Source organism: Tamandua tetradactyla, chromosome 11 (genome assembly GCF_023851605.1).
Source record: "Tamandua tetradactyla isolate mTamTet1 chromosome 11, mTamTet1.pri, whole genome shotgun sequence".
In the NCBI taxonomy this organism is placed as follows: Eukaryota; Metazoa; Chordata; class Mammalia; order Pilosa; family Myrmecophagidae; genus Tamandua; species Tamandua tetradactyla.
The window spans coordinates 2,768,477-2,789,018 of NC_135337.1; the positions used below are offsets into that span (position 1 = coordinate 2,768,477).

The 20,542-nt window shown below is 40.1% G+C and overlaps 1 protein-coding gene across 12 annotated transcripts in view; it reads left to right on the forward strand.

The window, feature by feature from the left end:
* Positions 1-20,542, forward strand: part of SPAG17 (sperm associated antigen 17) — a 287,582-nt gene that overhangs the window by 254,584 nt on the left and 12,456 nt on the right. The window contains exon 47 of one of the 12 annotated variants that reach the window (XM_077119740.1): positions 3,177-3,235. The exons of the other annotated variants lie outside the window; for them this stretch is intronic. Coding sequence (XP_076975855.1) covers positions 3,177-3,230 — 54 coding nt within the window. The 3' untranslated portion in view covers positions 3,231-3,235. The remainder of the gene's footprint in view (positions 1-3,176; positions 3,236-20,542) is intronic. 12 annotated transcript variants of the gene reach the window in all.

Consider the following 20,542-nt stretch of genomic DNA (forward strand, 5'->3'; position numbering starts at 1 on the left):
AGGATTTATGTACCCAAGAAAAGCCGTGCTTAACCCTAATCCAGTCTTGCAGAGGCAGCCATTTCTTTTAAACCCTATTCAACACTGTATGTTGGAAACTTGATTAAATTATATCCGCAGAGATGCGAAATGCCCAATTGTCATTGGTATTAAGTTTTTTATTTATTATTATTACTATTATTATTTTTGCATGGGCAGGCACCAGGAATCAAACCTGGGTCTCCAGCATGGCAGGCGAGAATTCTGCCACTGAGTCACTGTTGCACTGCCCAGTATTAACTTTTGATTAGATGGAGAATTGACTCCACTCATTTCAAGTGGGTCTTGATTAGTTCACTGGAATCCTTTAAAAGAGCAAGCATGTTGGAGAAAGAGAGATAGCCATGAGAACCACTGAGAGCCCACACACCCAGAGATTTTTGGAGATGAGGAAGGAAAATGTCCCTGGGAGAACTTCATGAAATAAGAAGCCTGGAGAGAAAGCCAGTAGATGTTGCCATGTTCGCCATGTGCCTTTCCACTTGAGAGAGAAACCCTGAACTTCATTGGCCTTTCTTGAGTGGAGGTAACTTCTTACTGGTGCCTTAATTTGGACATTTTTATAGAATTGCTTTAATTGGGACATTTTTGTGGCCTTAGAACTGTAAATTTGCAACTTAATAAATTCCCCCTTTTAAAAGCCATTCCCTTTCTGGTATATCGCATTCCAGCAGCTAGCAAACTGGAACAGACAGTATCCTTAAACTTCTTAGAGACCCTATTGTTTGAATGGTTCTCTAAGGCATCACCACTTTCAGTCTCTCTGAGGTTTTGGCATTGAGTTTTATAGCCACAAACTGGCATTCATCTTTTGACCAAGTTTCCTGGAAGTGTCCTGGATTTATTTAGTTCTTGCCTGGAAGCTATTTGTTAATTTTAGCATCACTAGCCACCTAGAACAGTTGGAAATTTTCAAAACCAGCAAGTAACTTGATCCTTTTTGTTTACAAGTCCTATTACTTTAGCTTTGTCTCTCTCTCCATATATTTTAGTATAAGCCCACACCAGAATGCATTTTCAGCGCTATGCCTGAATGTAGCTATATCATCCACAACATTAGACATAGTTTCTACTTTCCACATTACTGGAGGCAACAGTGTTGTTAAGTTTCTACTATGCCGTAACAAGGATCCCCTTTTCTTCAGTTTCTGGTAGAATCTCCTTCAATAAGTGTCTTAAGAGCCTTCGTCAAAAGTCATCATGCTTCTATATAGTTTCTTCGAGGCTTTTAAGTTTTCACTAACATTCTCTTCAAAGTCCTTTCCACTTCCACCCACTTCCTAGTTCTACTTTAGATTTTTGTTATGTTAGCACCCTTTGCTGGGTACCAAAATCTGTATTATTTATCTATTACTGAGTAACAACACCAAAATTTAGTGGCTTACAACAATAAATATATGTTTTGTCACAATTTCTGTGGATCAGGAATTTGGGATTATCTTAGCTGGATGAGTCTGGCTCCGGTTCTTTTATGAAACTGTAGACAAGATATCAGTTTGGGACTGGTGGGTCTGTTTCCCAGGTGGCTCATTCAAACAGCTTTGGTAGAAGCCCTCACTCAGTTCCTTGTTGACTACGAGCAGAGACCTCATTCCTCCCGTGGTTAACCTCTCATCACTGATGCTTGAGGCTCCTCATGTCAGTAGCACCTGACTTCCTCCAAAGTAAGTGATCTGAGAGAACAAGGAAGCCACAGTGACTTCTGTGACTTAGTCTCAGAAGTCATACATCATTTCTGTACTTACTTTTTGTTGGAAGTGAGGAACTAAATCCAGCCCAATCTCAAGTGGAGTGGTATTAAGCTTTACCTCTTGAAGGGAGGAGCACAAAGAATTTGCAGACATATTTTAAACCACTACAATATCTCTCTGGAATAAAGTTTTTTAGGGAGCTGTGGCAGATTTAGTTACATATCCCAGAAAAACATATTGTTAATCTTAACCCACATTCTTGTGGATGTGAACCCATTGTAAAAAGGACCTCTTGAAAATGTAATTTTTAGTTAAGATGTAGCACAACTGAATGAAGGTATGTCTTAATCTAGACCATTATCTGGAATACTTGTGTTCTGGTTTGCTAGCTGCTGGAATGCAATATACCAGAAACAGAATGGCTTTTTAAAGGGGGGAATTTAATAAGTTGCTAGTTTACAGTTCTAAGGCCAAGAAAATGTCCCAATTAAAACAAGTGTACAGAAATGTCCAATCTAAGGCATCCAGGGAAAGATACCTTGGTTCAAGAAGGCTGATGATATTCAGAATTTCTCTCTCAGTTGTAAGGGCACATGGTGAACATGGTGGCATCTGCTAGTTTTTTCTCCAGGCCTCTTGCTTCCCCTCCCTAGAAGGCATTTTCTTTCTTCAGCTCCAAAGGTCACTGGCTGGTGGACTCTGATTCTCTCAGCCTCATGACTCTGCTGTGGCTTTCTCATTGTTCTCAAAAACGAACTTTCTCAAAACTATCTCCTCTCTTATAGGGTTCCAGTAAATTAATCAAGACTCACCTAAGATGGATGGAGACACATCTCCATCTAATCAAATTTAATACCTGCAATCAACTGAGTTACATCTCTGTGGAGATAATCTAATTAAGTTTCCAACCTATAGTACTGAATAGGGATAAGAAGAAACCATTGCTTTCACAAGATTGATTAGGATTAAAACACATTTTTTCTAGGGTACATAAATCCTGTCAAACCAGCACAACTTGGAAGTCACAGAAGTAGGAAAGGAGAGTATATCGTCATGAGATGGTACTGGGGCTACAAGCCCAGAAATGCCAAGAATTGCTGGCAGCCAACACCAGAGAGAACAGACTCTGGGAGGAACCAAATCTTGCTGATACCTTGATTTTGCACATCCTGTAGCCTCAAAACCATGAACCAATAAATTCCTGCTTAAGTTAAAGAAGCATGGCAACTAGACAGAGCTGTTTACCATTATCCCTATTCTCATTTACACCCCACCCCTCAAGCTCAGGCTGGGTTCATAGCTCTCCTCAGTGCTCTGATAGTAACCTGTAGGTACCCTTTCAGAGTACTTACTACTAGAAGAACACGTATTTTCATGCCTCTTTCTTCCACTAGTCACTGAATTTCTTGCAGGCAAAGATGGTTTAATCTATTTTTCTATCCATAGTGTCTTGAAAATTTCTGGCGTAGACAAGATCAGAAGTCAAAGCAGGGAGGATAGAGAAGGTAACAGATAAGTTCATTTCAATGAAAAGTAGTTCTAACATTGTTTTGACTGTTAACTCAGACTTTCATTTTGCATAAAACAGATCCTTAAAACAGCTAGAAACGTTCCTCAGTCCACCATTATTTTGACCATGTCCTCTCAGTAGCGTCATTAAGACAGAATTTCTTATTTCACCAATCTGTTTTATTATATGATTCACATTAGTAAGCACTCAATTACTTGTTTAATGGATGAATTCTGTCAAAGTTGCATTTATCCAAGGTATGTGAAACATGGAACCAGGTTTGCTTAGTGTTATGATTTATATTTACAACAGCATTTCCTAAAGTCTGCTCCACAAAACACCATTCTTACAAGATGCATATCTACATGTTTACAATTTTATCTTTTTTTATCAGCAAAAAGTACCATGTATTTTGTAATTCACTAAGTTTACCACTGCATAACAAATGATTAATAGGTTTTCCTTGATGTTTAAATATGTGGAATGAGAACAAGGTGGCTCATTCAAATAGCTTTGGTATAAGCCCTCACTCAGTTCCTTGTTGACTATTGAAAGAGGCCTTATTTCTCACCTGTTTAACCTCTCTTCACTGCTGCTCGTGGGTCCTCATATCAGTAGCAGCTGATCCAGTTTTCCAAGCACCATTTGTTGAAGAGACTAGTCTTTTCCAATTGAATGATGTTTGCCACCTTGTCAAATTAGTTATCCATAGGGGGTGCAAAGGTAGTTCAGTGGTAGGATTCCTGCCTGCTGTGCAGGAGATCCAGACTCAATTCCCAGTCCATGCACTTCCTCCAAAACAAACAAGTAAAACAAACAAACAAAAAGAAGCAAAATTGCAACAAATAGTGCTGCAAAAACTGGCTACTCACATAGAAAGATAATGAAATGTGACCATGCCATACAGCATACAAAAAAAAAAATCAGTTGGCCATAAATCTGAGGGTTGATTTCTGAGCTCTCAGTTCTATTCCATTGGTCCATATGTCTGTTCTTGTGCTGATACCATGTTGTTTTTATTACTATGGCTTTGTAATAAGTTTTAAGATTGGGAAATGTGAGTTCTCCAACTTCGTTTTTCTTTTTCAAGATGGCTTTGGCTATTCAGGGCCCATTATTCTTCCATATAAATCTGATGACTGGCTGTTCTATTTCTGTAAACAAGGTTGTTGGAATTTTTATTGGGATTGCATTTTATCTATAAATTGTGTTGGGTAGTGTGGCCATCTTAACAATTTTTAGTCTTCTAAGCTGTGAACTCCAAATATATTTTCATTTGTTTAGATATTTGTTAATTTCTTTTAGCAATGTTTTTTAGTTTTCTGTGTACGGGTCCTTTACATCCTGGACCAAATTTATTCCTAGATATTTGATTCCTTTAGTGGATATTGTGAATGGATTTTTTTATCTTGTCCCCTGCCACTATGCTGAATTCATTTATTAGCTCTATGAGCTTTGTTGTGGATTTTTCAGGATTTTCTGTATAGAGGATCATATCACCTCCATATTGGGAAAGTTTTACTTCTTCCATTCCAATATAGATGTCTCTCATCCCTTTTTTGTCATTGCTCTGGCTAGAACTTCCATTAAAGTGTTGAATAATAATGATGAAAGGGGGCATCCCTGTCCCGTTCCTGATCTTGGAGGGAAAGGTCTCAGTCTTTCGCCATTATGTAGGATGTTAGCTGTAGGCTGTTCATAATGTGCCCTTCATTACATTGATAAAGTTTCCATCTACTCCTATTTTCTAAGTGTTTTTATCAAGATAGAGTGCAAAAGTTCATCAAACACCTTTTCTGCATAAATTCAGATGTTCATGTGATTTTTTTCCTTCCTTCTGTTAATGTGGTGTATTACATTAATTGATTTTATGTTGAACCAAATTTGCATACCAGTGACAAATCCTACTTGATCGTGTTGTGTAATTATTTTAATATGATGTTTGATTCAGTTCACTACTATTTTGTTATGGATTTTTGTATCTATATTCATAAAAGATGTTTGCATAGTTTTCTTTTTTTGTGGTATCTTTATCTGGTTTTGATATGAAGGTGATATTGGCCTTGTAGAATGAATAGGGAATGTTTCCTTCACTTCAGTTTTTGGGAATTTGAGCAGAATTGGAATGAAGTCTTCTTAGAATGCTGGTAGAATTCCTCTGTGAAGCCATCTGCTCCTAGGCTTTACTTTTTAGAGAGATTTTTTATTACTAATTCAATCTCTTTACTAGCAATTGGTTTGTTGAGATCATCTGTTTCTTCTTGAGTCAGTGTAGGTAGTTTATATGTATCTAAGAGTTTACCCATTTCATCTAGGTTTTCTAACTTAAGGGCATACTGTTGTTCATAGTATCCTCTTATACTCCCTTTTTACTTCAGCAGGGTCGAAAATGTCCCCCTTTTCATTTCTTATTTTCATAGTTTGTGTCCTTTTTCTTTTTGTCCATCTAGCTAAATGTTTGTCAATACTATTGATCTGGGCGGGCCGCGGTGGCTCAGCGGGCAAAGCGCTTGCCTGCTATGCCGGAGGACCTCGGTTCGATTCCCGGCCCCAGCCCATGTAACAAAAAACGGAAAAACAAAATACAATAAAACAAGAAAATGTTTAAAGATGTTTCCCTTTCTTCCTTCCTTCCTTCCTTCTCTCTGTCTTTCCTTTAAAAAAAAAAAAAAAAAAAAAATACTATTGATCTTTTCAAAGAACAAACTTTTGATTTTGTTGTTTCTATTGTTTTCTTTTAACTTTTTATTGTACAGCGTAACATATATACAAAACAAGGAAATATAAAAGCAATAGTTTTCAAAGCACTCTTCAGTAAGTGGTTACAGGTCAAATCCCAGAAATTGTCATGGGCTACAATATGATCTTCTCCTATTTTTTCTTCTAGCTGCTCCAGAATATAGTAGGCTAGAGGGCTTAAAGACTTTTATTTTCATCTCAATCGACATTTTTTGCTTCTTTTTTTTGTGAAAAATAACATATATACAAAAAAGCCATAAATTTCAAAGCATGGCACCACAATTAATTGTAGGACATATTTCAGCTTTTGACCATGGGTTACAATTTCAAAATTTTAGGCTTTTACTTCTACCTGCTCTAAAATACTGGAGAATAAAAGAGATACCAATTTAATGATTCAACATTCATATTCATTTGTTAAGTCCTATCTTCTGTGTATATTTTCACCATTATCTTTGATATTTCCATACCTCTCTTTAGGGTTGTTTCAGCTATGGCCATTCTAAATGTTTGATATTGGAAGGGTATGTCACTAATATGGGGTAGAGAGATGGAATTATCTGATGTTCTGGAGAGGCTGGGTTAGGTTTCAGGACTTATTTGGACCAGGGACTCATCTGGAGATTGCAGGTTTCTGGAAAGTTACTCTTGTACCTGGAACCCTTGTGGAATCTTATGTATTTCCCTAAGTGTTCTTTAGGATTGGCTGTAATGGTTCTGGTTGGGGATTGGCAGGTTATGATAGGTAGCAAGGTCCACCTGAAGCTTGCATAAGAGCAACCTCCAGAGTAGCTTCTCAACTCTATTTGAACTCTCTCTGCCACTGATACTGTAATAGTTAGGGTTCTCTAGAGAAACAGAATCAACAGGAAACACTCACAAATATAAAATTTATAAAAGTGTCTCACATACCATGGAAACACAGAGTCCAAAATCCATAGGGAAGGCTGTGAAGTCAAAAATTCCAATGGAAGATCTGGACAAACTCCACAGGAGAGGCTTGCCAGCTGAAGCAGGAAGAGCCTGTCTCTTCTGAATCATCCTTAAAAGGCTTCCAGTGATTAGATTAAGCATCACTCATTGCAGAAGACACTCCCCTTGGCTGATTACAAATGGAATCAGCTGTGGATGTAGTTGACATGCTCATGATTTAATTCTATGAAATGTCCTCATTGCAACAAACAGGCCAGCACTTGCCCACCCAAACAGGTTACCACCACTTGGCCAAGTTGACACATGAACCTGACCATGACTCATGTCCACCCCTTGTCAACTTGGCAGCTATACATATCACCTTAAACCATACCTAATTTCTAAATAAAAAACAATAAAGCACACATTTTTTTCTTTCACCTAATAATACTCAGCTGTCCTGCATATAACTTGAGACACATTAAACACATTAAATCTCTCCAGAATAGGGAGAAAACACATTAAATCTCTCCAGAATAGGGTGCCACTCCTTTGGTAATATTCATTCTTAAACTTAATATGTTACGACTTAAAATATAACAGGAACAAAACAGCATTACACTCCTCATTTCTGTAACTGATCACGTGGTTGCAGTTCATATTTATCACTACCTTCTTCTACTACTCATTCCATGTTCCCTTTATCCTCAGCAGGCATTTCAGCTGGCTGTGGTTCTTTGCCTGGTGGGGTGACCCAAACCTTCATTCCTGAAGTTTCAGAGCCATTGGTAGCCCTGCCTGGATTGAGTTGTTGCAGTTTTCCATAGATTTTAATCACAGGGCATGGTAGTACTAAAAGACACCCTAGGGGATCTTCTATATTCCAAGAATACTCTTCTTTACCTCCATTGTGTAGTTTCAATCCTATTTCTCCCTAATAGTCAGGGTCAGTTACCCAAGACAATAATATAATTCTCTTCTTGGCTTGTTGATCCAGGAGCGTGAGTAGCCCAAAGTGACCAGGTGGCAGTCTTAGATTCCAGTTCAGTGGAATCATTGTTGTTTCTCTTGGTGGAAACACTCCCCCTTTTAGAACTAAAACCTGTAGACCAGCAAAGCTCAGAGTCGCAGGGACAGGAAGCAAAAATTTTCCTAGTGGATCACTAGGGGTAATAGTGAGTGGTGCCACTCCCATTTCCACCCCTTGGTTCCTGAACCCATGGGTCCCGGCTATGGGAGAAACAGCACCATACAGCGGACGCTAATTCAGAGCATACACAGCTTCCTGGAGAACATTATCCCAGCTCTTCAAGGTATTGCCACCTAGTTGGCACCGTAATTGAATTCTCAAAAGGCCATTCCACTGTTCTGTCAATCCAGCTGCTTCTGGATGATGGGAAAATGGTAAGACCATAGAATTCCATGAGCATGTGCCCACTCCTGCACTTCATTTGCTGTGAAGTGTATTCCTTGATCAGAAGCAATGGTATGTGGAATACCATGATGATGGATAAGGCATTCTGTAAGTCCATGGATGGTAGTTTTGGCAGAAGCACTGCATGCAGGAAAAGCAAACGCATATCTAGAGTATCTATTCCAGTTAGGACAAATCAGTGCCCCTTCCATGAAGGGAATGGTCCAATGTAATCAAACTGCCACCATGTAGCTGGCTGGTCACCTCAGGGAATGGTGCCATATTGGGAGCTGAGTGTGGGTCTTTGCTGCTGGCAGATTGGGCACTCAGCAGTGGCTGTAGCCAAGTCAGCGTTGGTGAGTAGAAGTCCATGTTGCTGAGCCCATGCATAACCTCCATCCTTACCACCATGACCACTTTGTTCATGAGCCCATTGGGCAACGACAGGAGTTGCTGGGGAAAGAGGCTGACCGGTATCCATAGAACAGATCATCTTATTCACTTGATTATTAAAACCTTCCTCTCCTGAAGTCACGCTCTGGTGCACATTCACATGGGACACAAATATCTGCATGTTTTTAGCCCACTCAGAAAGGTCTATCCACATACCTCTTCCCCAGACCTGGTCTTCCCAAGTCCCTGACCATCCAGCCAAACCATTAGCAATAGCCCATGAGTTAGTATACAAACACACATCTGGCCAGTTCCCCTTCCAAGCAAAATGAACAACCAGATGCACTGCTCAAAGTTCTGCCCACTGGGAGGATTCCCCCTCACTAGTGTCCTTCAAGGACACTGCAGAAAGGGGTTGTAGTGCTACACCTGTCCACTTTCGGGTGGTACCTGCATATCATCCTGAACCATCTGTAAACTAGGCCTGAGTTTGCTCTTCCTCAATCACTTCACTGTAAGGAACTCCCCAAGAGGCCATGGCTCTGGTCTGGGAAAGAGAAGGTAATGTGGCAGGAGTGGAGACCATGGGCATTTGGGCTGCTTCCTCATGTAACTTACTTGTGCCTTCAGGACCTGCTCTGGCTCTATCTCGTATATACCATTTTCATTTTACAATAGTGTGCTGCTGTGCACACCCAATTTTATGGCTTGGTGGGTCAAACAACACCCAGTTCATGATAGGTGACTCAGGTCTCATGGTAACCTAGTGGACAATGGTTAAGTGTTCAGTCTCTACTAAAGCCCAGTAACAGGCCAAAAGCTGTTTCTCAAAAGAAGAGTAGTTATCTGCAGCAGATGGTAAGGCTTTGCTCCAAAACCTTAAGGGTCTGCGTTGTGATTCTCCTATAGGGGCCTGCCAAAGGCTCCAGACAGCATCTCTATCTGCCACTGACACTTTCAGCACCATTGGATCTGCTGGATCATACGGCCCAAGTGGCAGTGCAGCTTGTACAGCAGCCTGGACCTGTCACAGCGCCTCCTCTCATTCAGGTCTCCACTAAAAATTAGCAGCTTCTCTGGTCTCTCGATAAATGGGCCAGAGTAGCACACCTAAATGAGGAATATGTTATCACCAAAATTCAAAGAGACCAACTAGGTGTTGTGCCTCTTTTTTGGTCATAGGATGGGCCAGATGCAGCAACTTATCCTTCACCTTTGAAGGGATATCTCAACATACCCCACACCACTGGACACCTATTAATTTCACTGAGGTGGAATGCCCCTGTATTTTTGTTGGATTTACCTCCCATCCTCTGACACACAAATGCCTTACCAGTAAGTCTAGAGTAGTTGCTATTTCTTGCTCACTAGGTCCAATCAACATGATATCATCAATATAATGGACCAGTGTGATGTCTTGTAGGAGGGAGAAACAATCAAGGAGCCTGCAGACAAGATTATGACATAGGGCTGGAAAGTTGATATACCCCTGAGGTAGGACAGTGAAAGTATATTGCTGACCTTGCCAGCTGAAAGCAATCTGATTCTGGTGGTTCTTACTAACAGCTATTGAGAAAAAAGCATTTGCCAGATCAATAGCTGCATACCAGGTACCAGGGGGTGTGTTGATTTGCTCAAGCAATGATACCACATCTGGAACAGCAGCTGCAATTGGAGTTGCCACCTGGTTGAACTTATGATAATCCACTGTCGTCCTCCCCAAGACCCATCTGTTTTCTGCACAGGCTAAATAGGAGAGTTAATTGGGGATGTGGTGGGAATCACAACCCCTGCATCCTTCAAGTCCCTAAGAGTGGCAGTAATCTCTACGATCCCTCCAGGAATCCAGTATTGCTTCTGATTTACTATTTTTCTAGGTAGGGGCAGTTCTAGTGGCTTCCACTGACCCACTATAATAGCCCTCACTTCTCGAGTTAGAGTGCCAGTGTGGGGATTCTGCCAGTTTCTCTGTATGTCTATTCCAAGTATACATTCTGGAACTGGGGAAATAACTACAGAATGGGTCCAGGAGCCCACTGGACCCACTGTGAGATGGACCTGAGCTAAAACTCCATTGATCACCTGGCCTCCATAAGCCCTCACTCTGACTGGTGGACCAAAATGACATTTTGGGTCCCCTGGAATTAATGTCACTTCTAAACCAGTGTCTAATAATCCCCGAAATATCTGATCATTTCCTTTTCCCCAGTGCACAGTTAACCTGGTAAACGGCCGTCAGTCTCCTTGGGGAAGGCGTGGAGGAAGATTAACAGTATAAATTTGTGGCAGTGTAACAGGGTTCTCCCCCAAAGGGACCTGGCCTCCCCTTCATTCAAAGGGCTCTGGGTCTGTAAACTGTCTCAAGTCTGGAAATTGATTAAGAGACTGTGACTCTGTGTTTTTGTAATTCAGGTTAGACTTCTGTTCACTTGACCTAGAACTCTTTTGTTTATACAGCTTGAACAAGAATTTAGTAGACTGCCCCTCTATTGTATTTCTAGGTACCCAATGATTTACTAGCCAATGCCACAAATCTCTGTGAGTCATATAATTTTGACTCCTGCTTTGAGTTTGCTATTATAATAGCCACATCTACCCTGTCTTTGGCAATTAAGTGCTGCCACCTGATTTCTGCCAACTTGGAATCTGGTCATCCCCATTGTTTGAGGATTTCAGTTCAGTGACAGCAGTTCCCACAATAATATCTGACCTACAGGGAAGTGCAACTACAGAGCTGTTCAGGGATGATGGTGCTAGTCTCAGAAATTTATTTCTCACTGTTCTGGTAAAAGGTGCATCCTCTGGACATTCCTGGGGTTTAAGAGGAGACTTTGCATGACAAATCCACTCTACCATTCCAATCTCTCTAAGCCTCTGGATCCCCTCATCTACTTTATACCAGGGCAATTCTGGCATTTCAACCTCAGGTAATGTTGGCCACCTTTTGATCCATGTTTCAACCAAGCATCCAAACAAACTGTTAATACCTTTTCTAACCCCTCAAGCTATAACATTGAATGCAGAATCTCTGCTTAGTGGGCCCGTATCAATAAATTCAGCCTGATCCAACCTTATATTCCTCACACCATTATCCCACACCCTTAAAATCCATTGCCACACATATTCTCCTGATTTTTGTCTATATAAATTGGAAAACTCACATAGTTCTTTTGGAATATAATGTACCTCCTCATGTATGATACTTTGTACCTCACCTTTAGGGGCCTGTTGGGACTTTAGTATAGTTATACGTCTGGAAGAAATGAGGGGTGGTGGGGTTGGGTCATGAAAAGAATTAGAAATATCTTCCAAACCATTTACTTCAGAGCATTCATTTGCAGTTTCATCTGGTGAAACTGGATTAATCACTCTAGGGCTAATCCCTTCAGGAGGAGGTTAGGTGGCCAACTCCTCAAGGCAGGCTAGAGATGGGGCGGTTATGTCCTCAGGGCAAACTATTACAGGGTTATCTAGAAAAGACTCAGCATGACCTAGGGTTTCAACCTCACCCCCAACATCATTATCAATCCATATGTCACCATCCCATTTTTCAGGGTCCCACTCCTTTCCAATCAATGCCCTCAGTTTAATGTCAGACACCATGCAACATTGAGATTTCAGTTAACGTTGTAAAGTTGCTACTCTAACAATAAGATTCTAAGTCTGATTTTCAGAGATCTCAAGTCTACAGCTTCAGGAAATAAGATTTTCCTTCAGTATACTCATAGAAACTTCTACATCTGTCAGATTGCACTTAAGCTTCTCATTTGAAGCCTTAAGCCCATCCTTTTCCCTCCTTAATATATCCAGTTTATCTAACAACAATCAGCCAACATCTCTATACCTCTTATTTCCACAAAACTCCATAAACGTGTCAAAAAAAATTATCTCCTAGAGTCTGGCTTCGTACAAGCGAAGCATTGGGAGAATCGAAAGGTAATATTTTGACCATCTCTTTGCCAACTCACTTCATGGATTGGGAGTGTCATTCTGATTATGGGAATCAGAGTCCTTAGTGCCTTTGAGTCCAATCAAGAGTAGAAAAACATTCATAAAAACCCATTTTTAAGATTCTGTTTCTTAAGAACCACTCCTGGTACCAAGTTGTATTATTTTTAGGGTTCTCTAGAGAAACAGAATCAACAGGAAACACTCACAAATATAAAATTTGTAAAAGTGCCTCATGTAACTGGGAATGCAGAGCCCAAAATCTGCAGGGCAGGCTGTGAAGCCAACAGTTCGGCTTCACAATATATATATCAGCCTCTCAAAATCCAGAAATAATTCTGGACTTACTGTATATGTTCTAAAAGCTTACAATCTTGGCCCCTGTTTTCTTATAAGCATTTTCTAAAGATGACCATACCATTCTTGTTTTTTGTTTGTTTCTGGCTTATTTTGTCTCATCAAAAGTCCCATATGTTCATTCACATCGTTGCATTCCTCAAGACATTATTTCTTTTTGTAGCACCACAACCTTAGTTCATAAGTATACACCATCGTTCACCAATCTACTTCTCTGCCAGTGCATGCTTCAGCCAACTGCATCCATCAGGCACCATGTAGAAGGCCCAAAGTCCACACACAGTCCGTCAACATTCTCAGTTTTAGATATTTCATTGTTCCCAAGAGACAGAAAACCAATAAACAAACCCTCACCAAATAGGAAATCTAAATCTTCTCTTAATTCTTGTCCCTCACCCCGTTATTCACTTCTACTGTTGCTGTGGTAGCACTGGTTTCCTTTTGACATAGGTTATAGCATGCAGTAGCAGTTTTCTCCCTGTACCCTGGACTTAAACATTGTTTATACAAGAATCATGTTTGAAGTAATTCTTAGGAGAACTCATTCATATTTCTAGTGTGAATCAGTGGGACACGTAGGTCTATACAACCCCTTTCAATCTTGTTCATCTTCAATATGATATTACTTCTAGACCCACTAGAGAATCACCTTTGCTATCAATTCCCTTACATTGGAGTTCAACCTCATTAGCCACTGGTTCACCCATCTCTAGCTTCTATGTATCTCTAAATCCCCCCTATATTCTGTATTGTAAGCCTCTGATTTTACCTTTAACATGGTCATAAAAGTGGAATCATATAGTATCTATCCTTTTGTGTCTGGCTTATTTTACTCAGCTTTATGTCCTCAAGGCTCATCCATCTTGTCATATGCTTCAGGACATCATTCTGTCTTACTGCTGCATAATATTCCATCATATATATACATATATATATACACCACATTTTGTTGATCCACTTGTCTATTGATGGGCATTTGGTTTCCATCTTTTGGTGATTGTGAATAATGCGGCTGTGAACTTCAGTGTGCAAATGTCTGTGTCATTGCTTTCAGCTTTTCTGGGTATAAACCCCGTACTGTTGTGCTATTGCTGGGTCATAAGGAAACTCGATATTTAGTTTCCTAAGGAACCTCCAAACAATCTTCCATAGTGGTTGCACCATTATACATTCCAACCAGCAGTGCATAAGTGTTCCAGTTTCTCCACATCTTCTCCAACATTTATAGTTTCCTGTTTATTTAATAGCAGCCATTCTTAGAGGTTTGAGGTGGTATCTCATTGTAGTCTTGATCTGCATTTCCCTTATTGCCAGTGAAAATGAGCATCTCTTCATGTGCTTTTGCCCCATCAGTATATGCTCTTCAGAAAAATGCCTATTCATCTTTAGTCCATTTTATAATTGGGTTGCTTGTTCTTTCGTTGTTGAGTTGTATGATTTCATTATATATACAGGAAATCAAACCTTTGTCTGATATGTGATTTCCAAATATTTTCTCCCATTGAGTTGGCTGCCTCTTTACCTTTTTGACAGTCTTTTGAGGTGCAGAAGCATTTGATTTTGAGGAGTATCTTTATTTTTTCTTTTGTTGCATGTGCTTTGGGTGTAAAGTTTAGGAAACTAGCTCCTATTACTAGGCCTTGAAGATGTTTCCTTACATTCTCTTCTAGAAGCTTTATGGTGCTAGTTCTTATATTTAGGTGTTTGATTCCACTTTGAATTAATTTTTGTGCAGGGTGTAAGATAGGGGTCCTCTTTCATTCTCTTGGTTATTGATATCCAGTTTTTCCATGCCCAATTATTGAAAGACTATTTTGTCCCAGTTTAGAGGATTTGGGGGACTTGTCAAAAATCAGTTGACCTAGAGTATATAATGATAGTGACTAAATGTACAAATTTTAAAAATGTTTTTGCATGAGGAAGAACAAAGGAATCTTTGATTAGTTGTTCCAATGTCTGTCTTCTCTGCTGTTTTAATTTTGTCATCAGGAAGAGCTTTATCTGTCTGCATTGTGATATGCTTAGTGATCTCCTGCTGTCTTAGTCACATGTAAATATCTTGATTGATTTACTTTGGGAGTTGATTTCTTTCAGTAGTCTAAGGCATTGTGTTTGCAGGATGGTTGTGCAGCAGGGAGCAGGGCACTGGGTGGAGCACGGCATAGGGTGGAGCACTCAGTATGGTGATTTATTTCAGGCAGGTATAGGCACAGGTTGGGGATGTTACACTGATGTTTGTGAACCTGGGCGCCCAGTGGCCAAGGAGGATGTAGCTGTGTAGATGCACTGGTCTGGGGGGCGTAACCCTGGTGTGTGCTGGCCTAAGGCACAGGGCCCTTTGTGCACATGTGTAGAGCTGTGGCAACAGGTCGGCATTATGCCTTTATGGATGGGGGGCAGATGTGACCCAGCTGCACAGGTCACCACTTTCTCAGGTTGGGAAGTGAGGCTGAGGGCTGTGCGCATGAGCAGTTCTAGGACTGCTGTAAAGTGCGGTTCCCAGAGCTGAATGATGCATTTGGGGGCCTGTGCACATGCGTGGGCCTAGGAGTGCTGTAAACAGATGGGCTGAGCTCAGGGAGGATGGAGTGAGGCTGTGCAACACTATGGGGGATTGGGGGTAGCCTAGGTATGGATGTTAGTGCCTGCAAGTTTTATGTGCTGGCAACAGCCTGCAGGGAACAGGGAGGGGGAGGTAGTGCTTGGGAGGGGTGTAGAAGAGGTGGGTCGGACTGCACTTGGGGTGGGGGTATGGAGCAGGTACATGCACTGGGGGCTGGTGGGGTGGGGGCACCTGGAGCACAGGGAATGGGAGCAGGTGACAGGGTTCAGGTGTGTGGGGTGTAGGGTGAGTCACTGGTCATGGGGCTGCACTGGTGAGGGTCCAAGGAACTCGATCTGGTTTACTTCTTAGCCCCATGTTCCCTTCCCTGCACTCCCGTGGGTGCTGCAGCTCTATGCCAGGCTCCAGCTTTCTGCCTCAGTTCCTCGGCCTCTGCAACCAGGGCTGCCACACATGGTGCAGAAGGTTCTCCCAGGTCAGCCACGCTTCCAAATTGCCACCTCAGTCGCCCTCTTGTCCCTTCTCTAACTTTTCCGTGGAGCAGGGCTAATCTCGAGGTATTATTATTAATCTCAAGCATCTAGTCATCTGTCTTCCTGGAAGTTCTCTATTGTTTTGTTTGTTTTGTTTCTGTTTCATCTATTCCTACTTTGATCTTTATTCCCTCCCTGCTGCTCACTTTTGATTTAGTTTGATCTTCTTTTTCTAGTTCTTCTAGTTTTGAGGTTAGGTTTCTTATTTAAAATACTTTTTAATGTAAGCATTTAGAGCTATAAATTTCCCTCTCAGCACTCCTTTTACTGCATCCCATAAGTTTTGGTATGTTGTATTTTCATTTTCAGTTTCCTCAAGATATTTCCTAATTTTGCTTCTGATTTCCTCTTTAACCCATTGGTTAAGAGTATGTTAATTTCCACGTATTTGTGAATTTTCTATTTCTCTGTTACTGATTTTTAGCTTCATTCCATTGTGATTAGAGAAAATACATTTTGATTTCAATATTTTTAATTTATTGAGAACTGTTTTGTGACCCAACATATGGTCTATCTCTAGAACAGACCATGTGCACTTGAAAAAAAACATGTATTCTGTTTTCATTGAGTGCAGTATTCTATATACTTCTGTTAGGTCTTGTTGGTTTAGTACACCATTCAAGTCCTGTAATTCCTTATTGATATTCTGACTATATGTTCTATCCATTATTGTGAGTGGTATATTAGTCTTTGCCAAGATATTTAATTAATTTATACCCATCAGTTACACCATTCAAATCTGTCCATGTTTGCTTCATATATTTGGAGGCTCTGCTGTTAGGTGCATATAAATTTATAACTGTTAACATCTTCCTGTTAAATTGTCCTTTTCAGGATATACTGACCATCTTTGTCCCTTGTAATTGTTTTTGTCTTTAAAGTCTATTATACTTTTTATATTTGCATTGTATATTTTTTCCACGTTTCTCCCTCAGCCTACTTGTATTTTTTACTTTAAGGGGGAGTCTGTTCCAGACAGCATATAGTTGGGTCATTAAAACAAACAAACAAACAAAATCATTTTGCCAATTTCTGACTGGAGAGTTTAATCCATTTACATTTTTTTTTTTTTTTTGCACTCAGATCGAGAATAGAACCTGGGTCTTCCACATGCAAGCAAGAATTCTACCACTGAACTACCCATGCGCCCCCACTTACATTTAATGTCACTCCCAATAATACAGGACTTTACTGTATCATTTTGCTATTTAGCATTTCTATGCTTAATACTTTTTGTCCCTCATTTCCTTTGAAGTCTACTTGCATGTTTTTTGTGTTGCACCATCTTAAGTGTTTTCTCAATAGAATAAATATCCGGATATATAATAGAAATATCTGGATATATTTTTCAACTATTTTCCTTGTGGTTACCATGGGATTAAAATTTAACATCATAAACATATAACACATATTTGATTTGATACCAACTTAAGTTCAGTAACATGCACATATACTTTTTATATACCTCTCTGTCTCCAACAATTGTTTTATGTACTTAATACCACTTATATCTTTGTACATTATGTCCAAAACCTAGACTTATCATTACTTATGCATTTACATCCTAACACCCTTAAAAAGTAAGAATAGTTACATACCCAACAATAATACTGGCATTTTTAATTACCCAAATGTTACCTTTACCACAGGTCTGTTTCTTTATGATGCTTTGAACCACTGTCTAGTGTCCTTTCCTTTTAGTCTGAAGAATTCCCTTTAGCATTGCTTGTAGGGCAGTTCTAGGGTGATGAATTCCTTCAGCTTTTGCTTATCTGAGAATGCTTTAGTCTTTCCCTCATTTTTGAATTCGAGTTTCACCAGACTTAAATTCTTGGCTGGTAATCGTTTTCCTTTCAGCACTTTAAGTATTTCAACCCACTGCTTTCTTGCCTCCAAGATTACACTTTCTTTTGCTTTTAATATTTCTTTATTTTTATGCTCCCCAGCCTGACTCATTTTAGTGTCCTTTTTTGAAGTTCATTGATTCTTTATTCTGCCAGCTCCAATCTGCTCTTGAAATCTCCTGGGCATTTTTCATTTCAGTAATTGTAGTCTTCCACTCCAGTAGTTCTATTTGGTTCCTGATGACAAAATCAGTACTCAGTCTAATTGGGACTCCCTTTTATGCAACACATTGCATTTCCCTTGCAGCTTTCAGAACTCTCTCCTTGTCCTTCACATTCGAAAGTGTAATCAATATATGATGAGATGTATTTGTTTCCTTATTTTACCCTGTTTGGTGCTCTGAGCTTCACACATATTCACATCTTTTGCTAAGTTTGGGAGGCTTTTGGTCATTATTTCTTTGACTGTTCCTTCTGCCCCTTTCTCTCATTCTGGGATTCCCATAATTTGTATGTTGGTGTGCTTCATGGTGTTCCATAGCTGTTAGTCTATTTTGCTTTTAATATTTCTTTATTTTTATGCTCCCCAGCCTGACTCATTTTAGTGTCCTTTTTTGAAGTTCATTGATTCTTTATTCTGCCAGCTCCAATCTGCTCTTGAAATCTCCTGGGCATTTTTCATTTCAGTAATTGTAGTCTTCCACTCCAGTAGTTCTATTTGGTTCCTTTTAAACATTTCTCTTTAGATTCCTACACTTTTCATTGTCTTCCTGATGTCCTTTAGTTCTCTGTATTTTTCTTCTTCTCCTTGAGCATTTTAAGATATATATATATATATATATATATATATTTTTTTTTTTTTTTGCAAGGGCAGGCACCGGGAATCAAATCCATGTCTCAGGCATGGCAAGTGAGTACTCTGCCTGCTGAGCCACCATGGCCCACCCATAAGATAAATGTTTTTAAAAGGCTTTGGTATGTCCACATTCTCATCTTCTTCAATATTTTTTCTGTATTTTATCATTTCCTTTGTCTTATACTCTTGTTGCACACTGTAACATTTTACTCTGGGATTTACTCCCTGGGATGTCTGTTTCTTGGCTTTGTAATCAGCAGGTGATAAGACAGATTTTCTTGAGCTTCAGCCCTCCTATCAATATCTACCCAAGGTGGACACAGTGTACAGAGACTTCCCTGTCTTTCTGGCTGTCTCTTGTCCTGGGATTTTGCTTGTTAGTTGTTTTGGAGTTACCATGTTGACACAAGCTTTGTTGTCCGTTTTGCCAGAGACAGACCTTTCTTTCCTGGTTATTTGAAGACAGCATGCCTTTGTCCTACAGGCATTTTTACTCTTTTTTTGTTGTCTCTCACTATTTTTGCCTGAGTAGGAAATTCTGGGAGGTTCCCCTGGAGAAGACTTTCTCAAGCTGGTCTTTCCCAGCCAAAATACAGCCAAAGACCCATGAAGGGAACACAGACCAGTTCCGAAGCTCACTGGAGATCAGGAAAGGCACCTAAAAGCTTCTCCAAGGCTCCCCAAACTAATCTTTTCTGGCCTGCCCAGCAAACACAGCCCTTCAGCTAACTGTCCCCGACAGTCCAAAGAAGTGTTGCATTTTTAAACTTCATTTTCTCAGCCCTTGTCTGGGAAGGGTTGAAATAATAGCTGCCTATAGATTCATGATTCAGTGATAAAATTCGCTAATCAAAAGCAGTGATCAGTGATTGGCTGTACACACTCCTGGTTTTGAAAACAATTTATGTGTCCCTTTCTGTTGCCAGCAGCTAGACTGGGACTAGATCCCATGGCGACCTGCAGTGAAAGTGGGAGATGGGTGCCAGTAGCCACCATTCAGAGCAATTTACAGTTCTTTCCAGTAATTTTATCATTTTCCTTCTCCTACTCTTCTCTGAATGCTAGACAGTGTTTTTGTTTCCATTTCTGCCTATTTACTAGTTCCTTTAGTGGGAGGACTGAGTCCTGGAGCGCCTACTCTGCTATCACCCCTTTATATCCCCATTGTCTTAGGCCGTTTCACTGCAGGGCACCCCATGGCCTTTGCTGTACATTTTGATTCTCAAATGATATATATTTCATCAGAATTCATTTATTCACTCAAATATTCCCAACAATTATTTATCAAGCAATTATTCTTTCCAGGCATAGTTATAGACCAAGATGTTGGGGATAAAGCATAGAATAAGACAGAAAATGTCCTTGCCCTCATAGAACTTATTTTAGTGGGAGAAATCAGGAGCCAGTCCTGCAGCCTCAGGAAAAAAAATATTCCAAGAAGAGAGAGTAGAAAGTACAGCAAGGTCAACTTGTGGGGATAAGGGATAGGGAGGATGAACTCGGTGTGTTAGAGGAGCAGAAATGTCCACGTGCTTGGAGCACAGTGAGCAAAAACAAGAGGAGCAGGAAATGAGGTTAAAGACGTGAACAAAGACCACAGCAAGATGTCAAATTTTATTCTAAATGTAATAGGGAATCACTGTCGAATTTTTAAGTGGAGGTGGTAACATTTTTGGATTTTTTTTTAAATTCCTCTGTCTGCTGTGAATAATGGATCACGAGTTAGATGACTGACCTCAGGAA